At 57.0% G+C, this 19,349-nt stretch overlaps 1 protein-coding gene across 3 annotated transcripts in view; it reads left to right on the top strand.

Annotated features, from left to right (window-relative positions):
• The window catches only part of ARHGAP23 (Rho GTPase activating protein 23), a 58,658-nt gene that overhangs the window by 22,326 nt on the left and 16,983 nt on the right, over positions 1-19,349 (top strand). For all 3 annotated transcript variants that reach the window (XM_081805096.1, XM_081805097.1, XM_081805098.1), the window contains 12 exons: positions 868-1,023; positions 1,236-1,347; positions 1,514-1,571; positions 3,163-3,306; positions 8,592-8,909; positions 10,250-10,311; positions 10,567-10,697; positions 11,306-11,427; positions 11,789-11,944; positions 16,302-16,380; positions 18,228-18,301; positions 18,575-18,664. In XM_081805096.1, coding sequence (XP_081661222.1) covers positions 868-1,023; positions 1,236-1,347; positions 1,514-1,571; positions 3,163-3,306; positions 8,592-8,909; positions 10,250-10,311; positions 10,567-10,697; positions 11,306-11,427; positions 11,789-11,944; positions 16,302-16,380; positions 18,228-18,301; positions 18,575-18,664 — 1,502 coding nt within the window. The remainder of the gene's footprint in view (positions 1-867; positions 1,024-1,235; positions 1,348-1,513; positions 1,572-3,162; positions 3,307-8,591; positions 8,910-10,249; positions 10,312-10,566; positions 10,698-11,305; positions 11,428-11,788; positions 11,945-16,301; positions 16,381-18,227; positions 18,302-18,574; positions 18,665-19,349) is intronic.

Genomic DNA, 19,349 nt, shown 5'->3' with positions numbered 1-19,349 from the left:
GTACCCTTGCAGGTCACCAGAACGGGTCCAGAGGGGCCGTCAGTCTCTGGGGAATTTGGACTTTATCCTGAGAGCAGAGGGGACACTGAAGGCTTGCTGCCCGGGGAACAGATGTTGGGTAAGGGAGAGGCAAGAGAGTGGAGAGGCTGGGTGATTCCCAGGTTTCTGGCCTAGCTAGAGGGTTGTGTCTCACCTCCATATTGGGAATGAGAGTGGGGCAGGACAAGGTTTAGGGTTTCTCACTGTATCCATGAGGGTGTAGGATGGGCTGGGTCTAGGGGCTTGAGAGAAAGACCAGATGCCACATCATGAGACTGGGAGCCAGGAGCCGAGAGGTGGTACCTGGAGCTGAGCATGGTGAGCTCACCCTATGTGCAGTCATGGGAGTGAGGGAGAAGAGGCCAGACCAGGGAGAGGAGACCCAGCCCTGGCCTCCCCTGGCCGGCCTTTGGTCTGAGTAGGCAGACACAGCCTTATTAAGTTCCTGGTCTCGGGGGAGAGGTGAAGCCTTTATTTTCAAACTATTGCCAGTCTGAGGGAGAAACATAGCACTGCCCTCAAGGAGCCCCCAAGAGATGGAGGGAGACAGTCTTTATCTTTAAGAGACTCCCAGTCTAGGAGCCCAGTCTAGGGAGGGTGGCTCAATCTCATGCCTGGGTCACCTCGGTGTGAAGGGGAGGCAGGGGCTGAGCCTCCATGCTCACAGTCTGGGGGGTGGGAGCCCCTTGGCCATGGGCATATTACCAGCAGGGCCTTGGAGGACTTGAGCCTTGGGGATGTGGTCTGGGCCTGGAGGTGGGGCTGGGGGTGGGGGGCAGGCAGGTTTAGCTTTCGGCCACCTTTATCCACCACCCACTCTGCTTGTAGATGAACCCACCAGCCCCAGCATTGACCTCCAAGCCAAGCATGTCCCTGCCTCTGCTGTGGTCTCCAGCGCCATGAATTCAGCCCCCGTCCTGGGCACCAGCCCATCCTCCCCAACCTTCACCTTTGCCCTCGGCCGCCATTACTCCCAGGACTGCAGTGAGTGCTCCCTGAACCCCAGCCCCGTCCTCTCCCTTGCTGCCTGGTCCTCGGGGGTCTCCGCTGGGCCTGCTGCCTGATGTCTGTCTGGCCTCTCCCTGCTGGCTTCTGCTACCCCTGGGGCCCCATGGGTAGAGCCACCTCCTGGCCCGGGGAGCCCCCCACCCCCGCCGCCCTGCTGACCCTGTGGCCCAATGCGGGCGGTTTTGCAGGCAGCATCAAGGCTGGGCGCCGCTCCTCCTACCTGCTGGCCATCACCACAGAGCGCTCCAAGTCCTGTGACGACGGGCTCAACACCTTCCGGGAAGAGGGCAGGGCTCTGAGGTGAGGACGGGGTGCAGCCATCAGGGCACAACCACCCCGACTGGGTGTCCTCTACACACCAGGGCGGTGAGCGCCCCCCTCCCTGGAAGGCTCCTGAGCCTTGGGATTTGGGGGGAAGTCCTCGCCGTGCTTCCCACATTCTTCACGCTCCGTTCTCACTCCCCAGGCGCCTGCCAAACCGAGTACCCAGCCTGCGGATGCTGCGAAGCTTCTTCACTGACGGGGTGAGTGGTGAGTGTGTGTGCGTGCACGCGCGAGCGTCGGGGGGCTGGGGGGTGACGGGTGCCTCCACTGCGGAGCCCAGTGAGCGGGGCTGGTCTCCTCTGGCTCCTGTCTCCCCTCCCCCACCTCCGTGCCCGATCCCCCTGGCCACGTGGGCTCCGTCATCGCTTCAAGACACCTGCACCCTCCCACCCCAGGCCGTGGCCCTTGCCGGTCCCCCATCCGGAACCCCCCTCCACAGCCACATGACTCCCTTGGTTACTTTCTTCAGGTTTTCTCGAACTTTTCTGAGATGTCAGCCTTCATCCCTGACATGTCATGCCTCCCTTCGGCACCTCGCTTTTTCTCCTCAGCCCCCCTCCTGTGAGAGGGTTTATGCACCTGTCTCCTCTCTTGCCTGTGTCCCAGCTAGCATGTGAGCTCCGCAAAGACAGGGGTCTCCCTCGGCCAGCCTGCTTCCCGGGGGTACCCAAAACTGCCCGCACCGGCCAGCACCGGGCAGCATGTGCGTGGTGTCTTTTTTTTTTAAAGATTTTATTTATTTGACAGAGAGAGACACAGCGAGAGAGGGAACACAAGCAGGGGGAGTGGGAGAGGGAGAAGCAGGCTTCCCACTGAGCAGGGAGCCCCATGCAGGGCTTGATCCCAGGACCCCGGGATCATGACCTGAGCCGAAGGCAGACGCTTAACGACTGAGCCACCCAGGCGCCCCTAAATAAAATCTTCTATAAAAAAGATTTTATTTATTTATTTGACAGAGAGAGACACAGCGAGAGAGGGAACACAAGCAGGGGGAGCGGGAGAGGGAGAAGCAGGCTTCCTGCTGAGCAGGGAGCCCGATGCGGGACTCGATCCCAGGACCCTGGGATCATGACCTGAGCCGAAGGCAGACGCTTAACGACTGAGCCACCCAGGCGCCCCTGTGCGTGGTGTCTTTAGGGGACAGGGGACACGGGACAGGAGGGGGATCCGGGATTGAGAGTGACGGACAGGCTCCGCACCTGGGGACGCCCTGGGCTCCGTTCTGAGATGGCCTTCGCTCTTTGTGATTATGGACACCCTGGAGAAGCCATCTGATCTCAAACCCTCGGTATCTTCGGTTCATTTGACACCTTGAGGACATTGTCACCTGGCTCGCTCCTTATCACTTCCTCTGCTTACTGAACTCTCCCTTGACCTGTCACCATGTTGACACTATCACTTCCTCCGTTTAACTCCTTGTGGGCAGGACTACCTGCTCCACTAGGTCAGCCTCTGTTGATGTTTCTACTTCCTCTGTTTATTTAACTCCAAGTCAACACAATCACTTCCTCTGTTTCCTTAGTTTCTTCAAGTCTATAAAGTGGTGGGAGGTTCCAGATTGGCTTTTCTAGCGTGGTGAGGCATGTGCTCGGCAGGTCACGGCCTTTCCTCCTTTCTGGCTTCCTCAGCACATGCGTCCCATGACCTCAGCGCCGTGGTCCAGAGAGGGCAGGCGGGGCCTGTGAGGCCACACAGCACAGCAGCCTGGGAGGCTGCGCGAGGCCCATGGGGCTCCTGGCATGCTGGCACCGTGGGAGTCACCCTAAGTTGCCCTCTGTTGTCTCACTGCAGTCCTTGGATAGCTGGGGCACTTCCGAAGATGCGGAGGCTCCCTCTAAGCGCCACTCGACCTCTGACCTCTCGGACGCAACCTTCAGCGATATCAGGAGAGAAGGCTGGTTGTGTTATAAGCAGGTCCTCACCAAGAAGGGGAAGGTAAGGTGCTTGCTGGAATGAGGTGGAGGTGGATGGAAGCCGTCTCCGGCAGAACTCTCCAGCTTCTGCACCCACCCCACAGCCTCTGGAGCCAGAGAGAACCAGCCGAGGCTGTAGCATGAGGGGTGGAGGTTAGATGCCAGGAAGAACTTCCTGGGGGACCTAAAGAACTCATGGAAAAGAGGTTAACCAGAGAGATGGGCTCTGCTGTGCCATGGGTCCGGTCAGTGTGCCTGAAATTCAGACGGAACCACCCCACAGTGATGCTTGGTTGGCAAATCACCCCAAAGATGGACACGGGGGCTCATGGAAAGTAAGGGAGCAAGGCCAGGGTGATTCTTTTAGGGGAGATGAGACCCCAAAAGAAGGCAGAAGTCAGCCTTTTCGGGGTCTTGCAGGACGAGGAGAGATTTCAGTCTCTGTCCCGAGGGCAACTGAAAGCCCTGGGGCCTCTTTCATTCGGCTTCCTGGGGAATGAATTAGAGAGGGGCCGACCTGAGGCAAGAAGACCAGTTAAGAGCCACCACAGCGATCCAGGTGAGCGATGGAAATGGCTGGGCCGTGGGTGACAAACAGGATCCCAGCGTGAGAGGGCGGGGCCCCTGGGTCCACGGAGTAGGAAGGCCTTTCCAGGCTGTGCTGAGGCTGAGGAGGAAGGAGACGCCGCCCAGGCAGAGCTGAGCAGAGTGGTTAGCATAAACCTGGGATTGGCCCGTGACTGCATCATGCCTTGCTGAGGGAGCTTGGGTGACTCAGCTGTCTATGACTCAGTTTCCTCGTCTGTAAATAGAGCTAACAACAACCCCTAGCACATACACCTGTTGCTGGGGATTAAACGAGTTAACCCAAGCAAAAGTGTATGCGGGGCCTGGCCAGGGAGCTCTTCTGCTATGATTCGAATTTTCCGCCCTGCCTTCTAGAGGTCTTGTACCTGGGGAGAGAACATAAGCTTTAAAGTCAGACAGACATGGAGTTCCTGCCTGGCCACTCATGGCCAGCATAAGGCTTTGGGCAGCCTCCCCCGCTCTGTGCCACACTTTTCCGATCTGTAAGATAGGGACAGGGTTATCTTGCACCCTGGGCCGGTGTGAGGTGAAGTGAGCTGGGTAGGTCAGGCGGGGGCGGTCATTCAGCCGTGCCCTCATCCAGTCCGTGGTAATGACCGAGTGCCTGCCGTGCTCCCGGTTCGTGGTCGAGGTTCTGGGTATTTCGTGGAGAGGGAGCCAGGCCGGTCCTGCCTGCTGGGGCTCAGGACGAGCCAAGAAAGCACATGGTGCATAATAGTTGCCAGTGCGTGACTGTCACAGGGGAGGAGCGGAGTGGCGTGGGTGGAGTGACCCCAATCTCGGCGGGGTGCAGGAAGGTGTCCAGGAGGCTGTGACATGAAGGGTGTGTGAGAATCCACAAAGCAGGGAGAGAGGTGAATGCTCTGACAGCGGAGATGCCCTCCTGGATGGTCTGGGGGGTACGGACGGCGTGCTGGGTGGCTTCGAGCCAGGCTGAGGGGAGAAGCTGAGGTGAGGAGTCTGGCGCTGGCTCGCGGGGCCTCATCCCCCACGGCAAGCCTTTGCAGGGGTTCCGATGGGCGTGGGAGGTGTGTAAGCCTAGGAGGCAAGGGTCTGTGATAGGAGAAGATAAGGGCATTGCTGTTGTCCAGGTGAGCAAGGGTGGGGGCCCTGACCGAGGTCCTGGCATGGGGCCGACGGGAAGGGACAATTTGGAGAGATCAAGGGAGGGATGGCCTGGGCTTGCTGATGGCTGGGAGGTGAGAGAGGATGGAGGAGGCAGATGATGGCTATGGGGGTGATGGGGCCTTCCCCTGAGCCACAAGGCACTGGAGGGGCAGGTTTGGTGAGAGGAAGCCAAGGGTTCCTTTGGCGACTTGTGGAGTCCAAGGGCCCTGGGACATGGAGGTGTCCTGGGGAGAGAGGCTCCGGGGGCATGGCACTTGGGAAGGAGTCCATCGAGGTGTGCACGGGTGCGTGGGAGAGCATGGAAGGAGAAGGCGAGAGACTGGCTGCACCTTGAGAGGACATGGGGAATGCAGACCAAGGGGGAAAGCCAGCAAGATGGCAGGAGGGCTTGCCTAGGAGGGACAGCAGGGGCCAGCTGTGTGAGCTGAGGAAGGGGAGCCGGGGTGGCAAACCCTTCCAGCCCAAAGTTGGAGCCTCTCTGAGGAACTGGGGAGGACAGCTGACTCCTGCCCGCCAGGTAGCCTGGTCCCCGGCTCTGGATGGCCCCCGGCAGCCCCACCACAGTGTCTCCCGGGCAGGGAGGGGAGATGGCCCCTTCCTGCTCACTGACCAGTTCTGGAGGACAGGACCTTCCACTCTAGGCTCAGCCAGGACCCGATTTCACTTGTCCCCTCAGTGCTGTGGCCTGGGAGTTAGGAGAGGTGTCCTCAAGTCAGCTTCAAGCCCTTAGTCTGTCCAGGGAACTGATTGCCAGCCACATGTCGTCTGCTCCGGCAAGTCTAGCCTCTCCTGGGTGACCCCCTCCCACTCCCCAGCCTCTTTCAGAGGCCATTTGCTGTCGGGCAGAGGAGGGGCGGGTGTGACAGGTCCCTGCGGTCACAGACCTAGTATTTGAGCTGAATGTAACCTTGGTGACCAGCTAGTACATTTTTCATTTTACCAATAGGGAACACTGATGCCAAGGGAGGGGGCTTGACTCGTCCAAGGTCACCTAGCTGGTTTGGTCTCCAAGGGGCCCCTTGCCACCACTTCACTCTGATATAAAAAAATCCCCTGGAGGGCCATGCTGTCTCCTGCTCCGACGATCCTGTCTGGTCCAGCAGGTGTGTGGTGGTGGGCAGGGCTCATGGCCGCGTGTGGCTGTGTTACCTGCCAGCCGTGGAAACTCCTCACCTGGTTTGTTCAGAGGGCAGAGGCCCATGGTGGGTGAGGAGTAGTAGGTAGGCCACCAGCCCAAGGGAGGGAGCCCTCGGTCTGATGGGGGAGATGGAGCCCCTGCCTTCAGCGTGCTCCGGGGATGATTCATTCATTCATTCAGTGAATATTGATGAGCACTTACCCCACGCCCGTGGATGCTCTAGGCTCTTGGATGTGGACGTGAGCGGAGAGACAAGCTCCCTGCCCCCAGGAGAGATCCACAACCAGCCCAACTGGAGGTTGCAGTAAGCACTCAGGGAAAATGAACTGGTGTGATTGGCTTCAAGTTTGGAGGTAGCAGGGAGGTGCCTTTAGAAAAAAAGGGTCAGAGAAGGCCTCACTGAGGAGGTGATATTCGTGACATTTGAGCTCAGACCTAAAGGGCAAGAAGGAGACCACATGGAGAAGTGAGAGAAGGGGCTCCTGGCAGAAGGAACAGCAAGAGCAAAGGCCCCAAGAAAGGAAAGGGTTGGCTTGTTCACTAGAGAAGGCCCCTGTGTCTTGACACAGTGAGAAAGACGTTGGTGGAGAAGTTGAGTTTGGAGAGGGAGGGACACACCACAAAAGTTCTTAGATTTGATGCCAGTGGTGGCAGGAACCCACGAGAGGGTGCTAAGCAGGGGAGAGACATGATCTCATTTACATTTCAAAATGGTGGCTGCAGGGACGCCTGGGTGGCTCAGTTGGTTAAGCGTCTACCTTCGGCTCAGGTCATGATCTCGGGGTCCTGGGATGGGGCCCCTCATCAGGCTCCCTGCTCAGCCGGGAGTCTGCTTCTCCCTCTGACCCTCCCCGCTCTCGTGTTCTCTCACTCTCTCTCTCCCTCTCTCAAATAAATAAATAAAATCTTTAAAAAAACAAAATGAGGGCTGCAGGGGTGCCTGTCTGGCTCAGTCGGTAGAGGGTGCATCTCTTGGTCTCAGGGTCATGAGTTCGAGCCCCACGTTGGGTGTAATTACTTAAAAAACATGGTGGCCGAAGCTGCTGGGTGGAGAGTGGATTACAGGAGGCAAGGGTGGGGACTGGGAAGGTTTGTGTAGTTGTCCAGGTAAGAGGTGGTGGGGTGGACAAGGTGCTGGGTAGCAGGAAAGATGGAGACACGTGGTATTTTGGAAGCGGAACAGCTGTGACATTCTGATGGGTTGGATGTCAAGGGTGAGGAAAAGGGAGGGGTCAAGGGCAACTCTCAGGTTTCTGGGCGTCTGGGTGGATTTACTGAGCTGGAGAAGTTGAGCAGGGGTTGCTGTGGAGAATAAGTCTGATGGCAAAAATCAAGTGCCCCATGGAGAGCAGGTAGTGTGCAGAGTGCCTACGGGACATGCAAGTGGGGACACTGAGCAGGGGGTGGGAGGTGCAGGACTGTGACTGGGGGGGAAGGGGGGGATGCCAGACCAGGGATACATTTGGGAAACACCGTCAGCAGACAGATGGGATTTAAAGCCACAGGCATGGATGACATCACGGGAGAGGCATGCAGGGAAAGGGGAGCCCAGGACAAAGTTCTGGAGCCCCCCCTCCTTTACGGCAGGGTCTTAACCTCAACTCTAGTGACATGTGGGGCCAGATGATTCTTTGTTGTGGGGGGCTGTCTTGGACATCGGGGGATGTTTAGCAACATCCTTGGCCTCTCCCCTCTAGATGCCATAGTACTTCCCCAGGTGTGACAACTGAAAATGTCTCCAGACAAATGTCCCCCTGGGCACCATTCGCCCCCGTTGAGAACCACCGGTGAGAGGATGTTGTGGGGAAGGAAACCAGCGGAGGAGACCGAGAAGGAGCCAGTGGAATTAGGAGGAAAAACAGGGATCCTGGGGTGCCAAGAGAGGGTTTAGAGAAGGAAGGAGCGGCAGGCTGGGCCACATGCCTCAGAGAGGTTAAGGAAAGGGCCGGGAAGGACGGAGAAGATGCCCCTGGCTTTGGCAACATGGGGGGCCTGCGCGGCCAGGATACTGGGTAGAGCCTTGAGCGAGAGGCCAAAGAGCAGGGAGAGCAGGTGCAGTGGACGATTCTTGACCAGTTTTGCTGTGCAGGGGGCAGTGTGTGGACTAGGAGTGGCTTTACAAGGATTTTATGTAAGGTGGGCCATGCTGCGGGGGGCCGCGGCTTCTGTGGGGCATTGCGGATGCCAGATGCCCTTGATGGCAGGATTGAAAGGTGCTACTATTGAAAGGAAGATTAGGGACCCTGGGGGGTGGGGACACGGAAAGGATGGGTGGGGGCGTCCAGGCGGCGGAGCGGCTGGGCAGGAGGTGGGGCGGGGCCCCCACCGCTGTGGCCGCCCGCAGCTCTCCTAGGCCCCCCACCCTCCCGCGGGCTGTGGGGGCGGGGAGGGCAGGCCTGGCCTCTCACGCCCTCCCCTCTCCCGTCTCTCCCCCTCCCCCTGTCTCCCTGCAGAAAGCGGGCGGTGGCCTGCGCCAGTGGAAGCGGGTGTACGCCGCGCTGCGGGCGCGCTCGCTCTCGCTGAGCAAGGAGCGGCGGGAGCCCGGGCCGGCGGCGGCGGGGGCGGCGGCGGCCGTCGCAGGTGAGGACGAGGCGGCGCCCGTCTGCATCGGCTCCTGCCTGGTGGACATCTCCTACAGCGAGACCAAGAGGAGGCACGTGTTCCGGCTGACCACCGCTGACTTCTGTGAATATCTCTTTCAGGCTGAGGACCGGGATGACATGCTGGGCTGGATCAGAGCGATCCGAGAGAACAGCAGGGCCGAGGGCGAGGTGAGGGCCCGGCCGCCCACCCGGGGTCTGGGGTGACGGGGAACGGGTGGGGGGCCCCAGGGCCGCCCCTCACCCGCGGTGGACCTCGTCAACCTCTCTGAGCCTCAGTCCCCTCGTCCGTAAAATGGGCTAACCGGAGCGGGCCTTGAGCTCCACCCACCTGGGCTTTGGTGTGAAGAGAACACGCAGACAGCGGCTCCCAGAGCCCCTGGCATCCTCCGTGTTCCCTGGCTGGCAGTAACAGTAATAACTGGAGGAATGACACTAATGATTATTATTATCATTATTAACTATTCTTATTACTGCCTTGGGGGGGCTCTGGCACAGAGAGGTCAGCTCCAGGCCAACCTCAGATTGGGGTTCAGGAAGCAGGGGTTTCTTCTGGAGGGTGTTACAGAAGGAGGTGCCCGGGGCCAGAACTGTGGCTGGCACTGCTGACAGGGCTGGCCTGTCAGCGGGGCACGAACACATTGACCTTGGGAGGAGGCCAAGAGGATTGGCCTTTGGCAGCAGGCTGCACTGGGTTGAGCCAGAGGCTTTGGCAGGGATTTCAGGGTAATTTTTAGATGGCGCCCCCTCTTGGGCAGCTGCACCTGCACACCAGGAGCCTGGGCTGGGGTGTCCGCCGCCCCTCTCCCCCTTGGCCAGGTGCCTGCACAGTGATGTGTCGGCACACCTGCACGGATTTCACGTGGGGGTCCTGGGCTCAGGGGCTGGTCTCTGCCCGAGGATGGTGGGCCTGGGCCCTGGTCCACGTGTGCACCTGCTCGGGCCATGGGGAGAGGGGCCCTAGTACAGAGCTCCTGGGCCACAGACCCTCTCACTGAGGGGAGACCCGTCCTCTTGCTGAACCAGGCTCTGCTCTCCTCAGAACATTGTCTTTCCTTACTGTGGGGAGGAAAGTACCTGGAATCTGTGGCCCCTGCTCTGGGGGGCCTGGATGGGCTGTCCCCAGCAGGGCATAGTCAGGGGGGTCCCAAGTGACCTTCATTATTGCAGTAGCTGCCTGTCATGGGGCACGTCCTCTGTGTCTTGCCAGGAATGCGATCAGTGCTACATGTGTAATTCTGCACCCCAACCCCGAGGTTGCCGTATTATCTCCTTTGCTACTATGGAAGAGACTGAGGCTCAGAGAGGCTAGTGGGTTACTCTAGGTCACACAGCTGGTGAGGGGGCGCTCGGGAGTCCAGCCCTGGTCTTTCTCGCTCCAGGGTGTGAGCCCTCCAGCTGACAGATGGAGGAGAGAGGGGAGGCAAAGCGGAGGCTGGGGCCAGGGATGAGACCTGAGTTGGCTGGCTGTGGGCACTGATAGGGTCTATTTTTTCTTTCCTCTCCTCCAGGACCCCGGCTGTGCCAACCAAGCTCTGATCAGCAAGAAGCTTAATGATTATCGCAAAGTAAGGTGAGGCCCGCCTCTCCTAAACAGTCCTGGCCAGGGGGTAGGGGCACTCCAGACAGAGGTCATCCTCCTGGCCCACCTCTAGGCCTGAGGGCAGCCCCTGAGTCACCCTATGCTGGGGGCAGGCAGGGTGGCAGGGGCATCGAACCCATTGCTTCAGGGATGGAGAGGGAGGTCCAGAGTGGTAGGAGGCTAGGGCAGGTGGCATGTTGGGTCACGCCAGATGAAGACTTCTCCTCTCCCCCTTTTCCTACACAGCCATAGCTCTGGGCCCAAAGCTGATTCCTCCCCCAAAATCTCTCGTGGCCTGGGGGGCCTCAAGTCTGAGTTCCTCAAACAGAGTACTGCACGTGGCCTCAGGACTCAGGACCAGCCTGCAGGGAGCAAGGGTAGGAAGGTGGCTGCTAAGGGGGTAATGTGTGTGTGTGCGTGTGCATGTGGGACGGTGGGGGTCAGCCCTGTGGGTCTGCATGGGAGCCGAGGGCGTGTGTGTGTGTGTGTGTGTGTTGCGGGGGGTGGGTGCCTGTGAGGGTCTGGGGGCTCTCAGCGTCTCAGGGCTGGAAGGGCCTGGAACCTCATTTCCCTCCATGACATCCCAGCTGGGTAGCCTCCAAGTCTCTGCTCGTATCTCTTCAGGAGCAGGAGGCTCATCCTCTCTGGAGGCAGCCTTTTCCATCTTTATACACTTCGGGCTACTAGAAAGTTCTTTCTTTGGTCGTACCAGAATCTAGGGCTCCCACCTTGTTGTTTTAGCCGTTGAGACCACATAGAAGTCCTTACGTTCCTCTGTGGCATGCGTCCTCAGGACCACACACCCTCATGTCTTAGATCTTCCCTCAGGATATAATTTTCCATCAGCCCTCAGCATTCCAGTAGCTTCTCTGATGGAGTCCCCATATGTCCAAACATGGGTGAGTGTGTGTGGCCAAGTGTGGTTGCTGCCCCTCCCCAGGCCCCCCCGGGCTCACCTGGCTTTGTCTGCCTTCCCCCACCCCAGATGACAGTGCTGCCCCTCCCAAAACCCCCTGGGGCATCAACATCATCAAGAAGAACAAGAAGGCAGCCCCTAGGGCTTTTGGGGTCCGGCTGGAGGAGTGCCAGCCGGCCATAGAGAACCAGGTGAGTCGCGCCATACTCCGGAGCGCGCGGGGAACGGGGGAGCCCAAGGCGCAGAGGGCCAGAGCTGAGGGACTCTGGAACCAGCGCTCCATCTCATCTTGCAGACCCAGTGGTAGGAGGGGTGGGGGAGCACCCAGGGAGGGAACAGCAGAGCTGAGGCAGAACCCAGAATCGCTGGCCTGCAGCTGGGCGAGGCTCTGGTGTTCTGTCTAGCCCCCAGACTGGAGGCCGTCCCGCACGGGACTCCCAGCAGCTCTGGGCTTGCGCGGCTCCGGTCTTGGCCTTCCTGCCTCTTCTGGCCCACTGGGGGGAGTTCCTGCCCTTCGCCTTCCTAACGTGCCTGCCCTGCCTGTGTCCCCAGCGGGTCCCCCTGATCGTGGCCGCGTGCTGTCGCATTGTGGAGGCACGGGGGCTGGAATCCACGGGCATTTACCGAGTGCCAGGCAACAATGCAGTGGTGTCCAGCCTGCAGGAGCAGCTCAACCGTGGGCCCGGTGACATCAACCTGCAGGATGAGGTGGGTGTGGCGGGGGAGGGGCGGGGGGGCAAGGTGCTGTGTGTGTGTCTCTTGTGGTCATCGGACCCTGCGATGTGCCTGGCAGTGAGCCAGGGCCCCGAGATGGGCGAGGCAGACCTGCCCCGGCAAGCCAGATAGAGACACGCTCATGGCCGGGCAGCCCTGAGGCCGAGGCTCGCAGGTGATAGTTTCGGGGGCCTTGAGGACGAACAGCGTTCACTAAGTGCCCGTGAAAGCCGGGTAGGGACATCCCAGGCTAAGGGAATGGCCGGGGCAAAGGCGCGGGCTCTGAAGGGTCACCAGCAGCCAGCTCACCTTCTCTGTAAAGGGCCAGGTGGCGAACGCTTTAGGCTTTGGTCACCACGCGGTCTCTTCCTCCTCCTCCTCCTTCTTCTTCACAGCCCTTTATTTTTTATTTTTTAAAGATTTTGTTTATTTATTTGAGAGAGAGAATGAGATAGAGCATGAGAGGGGGGAGGGTCAGAGGGAGAAGCAGACTCCCTGCTGAGCAGGGAGCCCGATGCGGGACTCGATCCCGGGACTCCAGGATCATGACCTGAGCCGAAGGCAGTGGCTTAACCAACTGAGCCACCCAGGCGCCCCAATAAATAAATATTTTTTATTTTTATTTTTTATTTTTATTTTTTTTAAAGATTTTATTTATTTATTTGAGAGAGAGAGAATGCACATGAGAGGGGGGAGGGGCAGAGGGAGAAGCAGACTCCCTGCCGAGCAGGGAGCCCGATGCGGGACTCGATCCCGGGACTCCAGGATCATGACCTGAGCCGAAGGCAGTCGCTTAACCAACTGAGCCACCCAGGCGCCCCTTCACAGCCCTTTAAACACATAAAAACCCTTCTTAGCTCCAGGGCCATACGAAACCAGGCCGCTGGCTGGACTTGAGCTCCGGGCTGTGGTTTGTGGACCCCTGGCTTAGAGGGGGGCATGGGGCACTTTGTGGGGCAGCCAGCACTTTGCGTCGTTGCAGCCGGAGTCAGGAGGGGCTGGTCGGGTGGCACAAAGCCGGCTGGGAAGGAATCTGACAGCCACACTTAAGAGCTCGCAGCAGGTTATATGTCAGTTATGGCTCAGTGAAGCCGGAAAAAAGCCAAAAACGTATTTCAGTGTGAAAAAGAAAAAATAACAGAAGTATTTGCAGCAGGGCCAATGTTTCTCAAACTGTGTTCCCCAGAGGAGCTGTGGGAGGCCGGGAACAGGTCAGGAGCCCCCATCCTTGCTTGAACTAGACTAATCTGCTTTGTTCTGTTTGTTTGTTTGTTTTTTTAATGTCATATTTTCATATTGGGTTTTCATGTTTGACGAAAGGGGCTCTGCGGAGAAAGATATTTTGGAAAACCGCAGATCTGGGCAATGAAGTCCCATGAGTCCCATATTGTGAAGCTTTATGTGATACATGACAGTCTTCCTGCCCCTGGGGAGGAAATGGGGAGACATGACATGCGGGATAGTAGCCAAGAGAAAAGGCTGATCTCTCACCAGGGACCAGACTGTGTGATGAGGAAGGAGAAGCTGTCGAGGGCTGGAGCAGGTGGGAAACTTGAGTGTTGGAATCTTTGAAGGATGAATGGGAGGGGGCAGGTGGACAAGAAGGCAGTCCCGGCTGGGAATGATGGCATTTTCCAAAATCCCAGAGGAGGGTCTGAGTGTCGGGAGAGAACAGACCCACCTCCTGCCTCCTTCCTGGGCTTGGCGGTGGGGAGGGTGAGGCCCAGGCAGAGGGCTTTTGATGGCTCCACTGAAGCCTTTGACCTTGATCCAGTGGACAATAGGGAGCTTTCCCTTGTTCTTCAGCTGGGGAGGCATAAATGAGAGTGGGGTCTGCTCTAGCTTATGCCTGATGGATATGAATGAGGGGGGCCCAGAGCGGGCATCTATGGGAGAATTGCTGATATGTGGGAAGTGCAAGGGGCCAGGAGGACGTGGTGGTCCCAGGGGAATAAGGAGGATGGGAGCAGCTCTAGGAGTTGGCCACAGGAGAGGGAGGAAGGGGGGGCAGGGAAGAGCCCACATTTGAGCTGGGGGCTGATGATGTGTCTCTGGCAGAAACTGGGGAGTAGGGCCGGAGAGGGAGGATGTATCAGGTAGGGGCCCCGCTGGATTTGGGGTGATGGTACAATTGGCACTGCCCAAGAGTTGACTGGAGGATGAGTGTGGTCATGCTGGGGCACAGAGTGGGACGATGGAGGGAGCTGCTAGATGGGCAGAGGGTGGGCAGCAGGAGTGAAAGGCCAGGCTCCGCGTGGGACAGAGGAGAGGGTGCAGGTAAGGCTGGGGATGAGGGGCAGATACGTGCACATGGGAGTGGTCCAGAAGCCTTGGGTTTGGCAGCTGGGAGATGAGAAGAGCCCACGCCTCGGGCCAGGAAGTGATGGGGCAGGTGGGCAGGAGCTACAGTGGGAAGGGGTGGGTATGCACTGAAGCGCATTCGCTGGGCCTTAGCCAGGAAAGAAGCATGGCCGGAGCTGGGGGGGCAGCTGGCCCAAGTCAGGGCCCAGAATGTGGGCATGCCGAGTGTGTCGGGTGTGTAGTTTTGTCTCAGACATCAGTTCTGTCCTTTGTCGTGGGGACTGCTGGAAGTTAATTTTTTTTTTTTAATTTTTAAAAAAGATTGTATTTATTTATTTATTTGAGAGAGAGTGAGAAAGCATGAGCAGGGGGAAGGGGCAGAGGGAGAAACAGACTCCCCGCTGATCAGGGAGCCTGATGCCCAGGACCCTGGGATCATGACCTGAGCCGAAGGCAGATGCTTAACCAACTGAGCCACTCAGTTAAGTATTGTGGGCAGGGTGACTGTAACTCCTCCTGAGCCTGAGGGGAGGGTATTGTTTGTGGGATGGTGTGGCATTAAGCTGTGGACCCACTGTACAGAGCCTGTATGTTGTGGAGCTGTATGTCTTTGTGGAGAGCCTTACCTTGTGTTGTGGGCCTGAGTTACTCGGAGCCGTTCCTGTCAAGGCTGTTACCCTTGACTTTGTGCAGGGTGGTGGTGCCCCCTGGTGGTCAGAGGGGGCAACGCCCCGGCCATGCTTCATTCGATCTTGCGTTCAACAACCCATTTATTTAGAACAGGGTTTCTCAATCTTTTTTTTTTTTTTTTTTTTAAAGATTTTATTTATTTATTTGACAGAGAGAGACACAGCGAGAGAGGGAACACAAGCAGGGGGAGTGAGAGAGGGAGAAGCAGGCTTCCCGCCGAGCAGGGAGCCCGATATGGGACTCGATCCCAGGACCCTGAGATCACGACCTGAGCCGAAGGCAGACGCTTAACGACTGAGCCACCCAGGCGCCCCCAGGGTTTCTCAATCCTGACACTTTGGGCAGAATAGTTCTCGGTCGTGGGAAGTTGTCCTGTGCATCACAGAAAGTTTAAAGGCATCCCCGGACTCGACCCGCTGGATGCCAGTGGCACCCCCCGCAGTTGTGGAAACCAACGTGGTTCTAGAATATCACCAAATGTCCCTGGGGGGGGCGTGGTGATTCTGCTCCTGGGGAGAACTACTGATTTAGACCATTGAAGTGCCGGGCTAACTGAGCTCGCCAGGTGGTAGGAGCACAGTGGGGGACGGGGCAGACAGGATCCCTGCTCCTCAGGGAGCTGCAGGCCCGCCAGACAGATAGGCAGGGACGAGCAGACAAATGCATACAACAGTGACCAAGTGTGGCAAGTGCCATGAAGGAAACGAAGTCAGGGCTGCTGCACAAGTGACAGGGCGGCGGCGGCGGGGGCTGTGTTAGCTGGGACTGTCAGGGAAGGCCTCCCGGAGGCGGTGACATTTGGGCAGGGTGAGGAGCCAGGCCTGTGAAGGCAGGGGAGGAAAGTTGTAGTGGAGGGAATCGGCCAGTGCAAAAGGCCTGAGACAGGAGGGTGCCAGGCGTGAGCGACTGCTGTGTCATGCATAAGGAGAGGGGGGTGTCCAAGGATGACTCTCTGCTAAGTGGGGAGCCCTGGGAGGCAGGAGGGGGTGCTATAAGGCCCAAAGAGGTCCAATCACCAAGGAGGTTTTGCTCACTTCTGTCCCACAGTGCTGGCGCTAAAGAAGGTAGCTGGTACTTTCTGGGGGTAGGCAAGTGTCGGAGCCCACTGGGCTTGCTGGAGCAGGGAGGGGGTTGGGCCAGTTGGTCAAGGGGCCAGGACCCAGCTGGGGACTGTTCTGCCGCCACCACCCTGATGAGTCTTCTTAGCCCAGAGATCCGTGGTCTGGGCGGAGCTGTGAGTGTACCCCAGGGAGGGCCTGGGCTGGGCTGGGCTGGGCTGGACTCTGGGGCTGGACTAGCATGGAGACGTGGGCGCCCCGCTGGACCTGCCTGGGGCCTGACGTCCTTGCCTTCTCCCCAGCGCTGGCAAGACCTCAATGTGATCAGCAGCCTGCTCAAGTCCTTCTTCCGAAAGCTGCCTGAGCCTCTTTTCACCGATGGTGAGTAGCAGGTGGCAGTGGGAATGGGAGGAGGAGGGACGCCTGTGTATGCTGCACTCCGATCGTTTTTTAAATTGGGTTTCTTGGCTTTACTCTTTGGGGTTTTGTTTTAAGGCAAGAGAAACACGTGCTTGTCACATAGTATAGATACAAGTAAAGAAAGCGCAGAGGTCCCTGTCCCCAGAGTTTATCCTAGCACTTTCTGAGCACTGGCTATGTGCCAGGCACTGCTCCCTCCAACAACCCCACGAGGTCCTATGTCTCCACTGTACAGGCGAGGAAACGAAGATGAAGTGATTTGCCCAAGGTCACCCAGGTTGCAAGTGTCGGAGACAGCCTTCGGCCCTGGCAACTGGCTCCAGAGCCCAGCTAATCACACCCCTATGGATGGGTATTTAGGCTGTTTTCGATTTTTGCTCTTACAAAAAATGGTTGCAACGACTTTCCCTAATGTGTTCCTGCATGCCTGGATCAGTGTCCTCGAGGTAGATTCCTAGATGTAGCATTTCTAGGTCAAAGTCCTGGTCGCCATTTCTGGAAGCTAATGTCAAGTTGCCCTCTGAGAAGAAGGCCCTACTTCACACTCTTGCCAACAGCCTAGGAGGGAATTTGCTTCCGCGCACCCCCATCAACCCTGGATGTCATCAATACTTCACATTTTTGTTAATTGGAAGAGAAATGTCATCTCATTACTGTTTCCACTTTTGTTTCTTTCGTTACTAGGGAAATTCACTATCTTTTCATTAATTTATTGGCCTTTTCTGTTTCCTCTCATTTCCTGTTCGACTGTGTGCCCATTTTCCTATTGGGTTGTCTTTTTTGGTATTGATTTGTAGGACACAAGCTCTTGTATAGTATAGGTATTAACCCTTTGTTAGTTTTGGCAGTAGTTTGTTCCTGCTCTGCCATTTGCCTATGAACTTTGCATGGTAAGGAACTGGAAACAATTATTTTAAGTGTAGTCAAAGCTGTTGGTCTTCAATGGATTCTGCATCTCACATTGAGGAAGGCCTCATGATTGTGAAGATATTTTCTTGTTTTTCCCAATATTTTAATGACTTTTACTTTTGGCTCTGTAATGCAATTAAATTTGTTTGCATATTATGTGAGCTGGAAATGGATTTTTGTTCCTCCAACAAGATAGCTAGTTGTCCCAGGGACATTTATTGACACCTGCATTCTTCCCCGCTGATTTCAAATACTGCTTTTGTCACATAGTAAACATCCATGTGGCCTCTTCCCCTCCTTTCTGTGTCCTCATCCTTGGTTAGCTCTCCCCGTGAGTCCCACACCACTGTGGTGGGCTATGGTTTTAGTCCATTTCTGTATCTGACAAGGCACATCCTCCCTCGTCATTCTTCCTGTACAAAATATCCTCAGCTATCCATATGCATTTATTCATCAGATGAATTTTAGAATAAACTTACCATGTTCCATTTTTTTAAAGTTCCCCTTGGGCTTCTTCTGAAGGGAGTTGGGGGCATCTTGACCCAGGTGGGGTGGGCATCTGGAGGCTGAAAGGCCCCTCCCTCTTTCTAGGTAACCTTCTCTTCTGACCTTGTGATGTTCTTGTCCCAGATGCTGGGGCAAGAACCCCTCTTCCAGTATCAACATGCAGCTCAGGTCTTATTTCTTCCCAAACAAACACACCTGGGCTACCCCAAGTCAGGTGCACACCTGAGTGTCGCTGTAGTGGATTTGATCATGTGGACACAAGGCCACAGATCTCCCCCCCACCCCCCCCGAACTGGAACAGCCTGGGCCTCCTCAGCTTGGAAGCAGCCCACCCCGAGAGTGGGAAAAGGGACTGCCTCCCGCCTCTCTAAAGAGTCTTCACTGTGTTCTAGACAAATACAACGACTTCATTGAGGCCAATCGCATCGAAGACTCAAGGGAGCGGATGAAGACGCTCCGGAAGCTGGTAAGGAGACAGAGACACCCTTAGGCAGAAGGCAGACGAGGCTGGGAGAGCACCACTGCCCTGGGAGGCCTGGAGTCCAATGCCACCAATTCCTTCTGTGACCTTGAAGAGGCCCTTCTCCTCTCTGGGCCTCAGTTTCTCCATCTATCCAACAGGGCTGGTTAGAGGGTGGACTTCCAGACCCCCGAGATATGGCAATGGGAACCCCTGTGGGGCGTGGTGGGAAGGTGGGGCAGCCATCACAGCCCCATGCCCCTTCTCACTGCTACCCAGATCCGGGATCTCCCAGGACACTACTATGAAACGCTCAAATTCCTCGTGGGCCATCTGAAGACCATTGCTGACCACTCGGAGAAAAACAAGGTGGGGGGATGCTGGCGTGGAGTGTGGGGGAAGGAAGCATATAGGGTCCTTTCAGCATACTCTAAGCTCCTCCAGGTCAGATAATCCCAAGGCCCTCTAGGCACACCTTCCTCAGAGGTCATTCTGTCCCCACCCCACCCCTCTGTGCTTCTCCCCTGGAGAGCCATCTCCTGAGTTTCTGAGGGCCTCCCAGAGGATGGAAATCTATCCTTGGATCTAGCTCGAATCCCTTGCATTGCATTTTTCTTTTCTTTTCTTTTTTAAGATTTTATTTATTTATTTGACAGAGAGAGAGAGATAGTGAGAACAGGAACACAAGCAGGGGGAGAGGGAGAGGGAGAAGCAGACTCCGTACTGAGCAGGGAGCCCGATGTGGGGCTCGATCCCAGGACCCCAGGATCATGACCTGAGCCGAAGGCAGATGCTTAATGACTGAGCCACCCAGGCACCCACATCTTTCTTTTCTTTTTAAAACGATTTTAAGTAATCTCTACACTCAACATGGGGCTCGAGCTCACAACCCCAAGATCAAGAGTCACATACTCTACAGACTGAGCCAGCCAGGTGCCCCGCATTGCATTTTTCTAATCAAGCCTCTATATCTTCTGATTCTGCAGCAGGGAAAATGAATGGAGCTATAGGAATTCTCCCAGTTTTAAAATACCCTTAGAACCTCCAGCAGGTC

The sequence above is a fragment of the Leptonychotes weddellii genome, chromosome 15 (genome assembly GCF_054177405.1).
Source record: "Leptonychotes weddellii isolate Sample4059 chromosome 15, ASM5417740v2, whole genome shotgun sequence".
NCBI classification, from domain to species: domain Eukaryota; kingdom Metazoa; phylum Chordata; class Mammalia; order Carnivora; family Phocidae; genus Leptonychotes; species Leptonychotes weddellii.
Note: the sequence above shows the minus strand (reverse complement) of the source record. Positions and strands in the feature narration are given on the sequence as shown.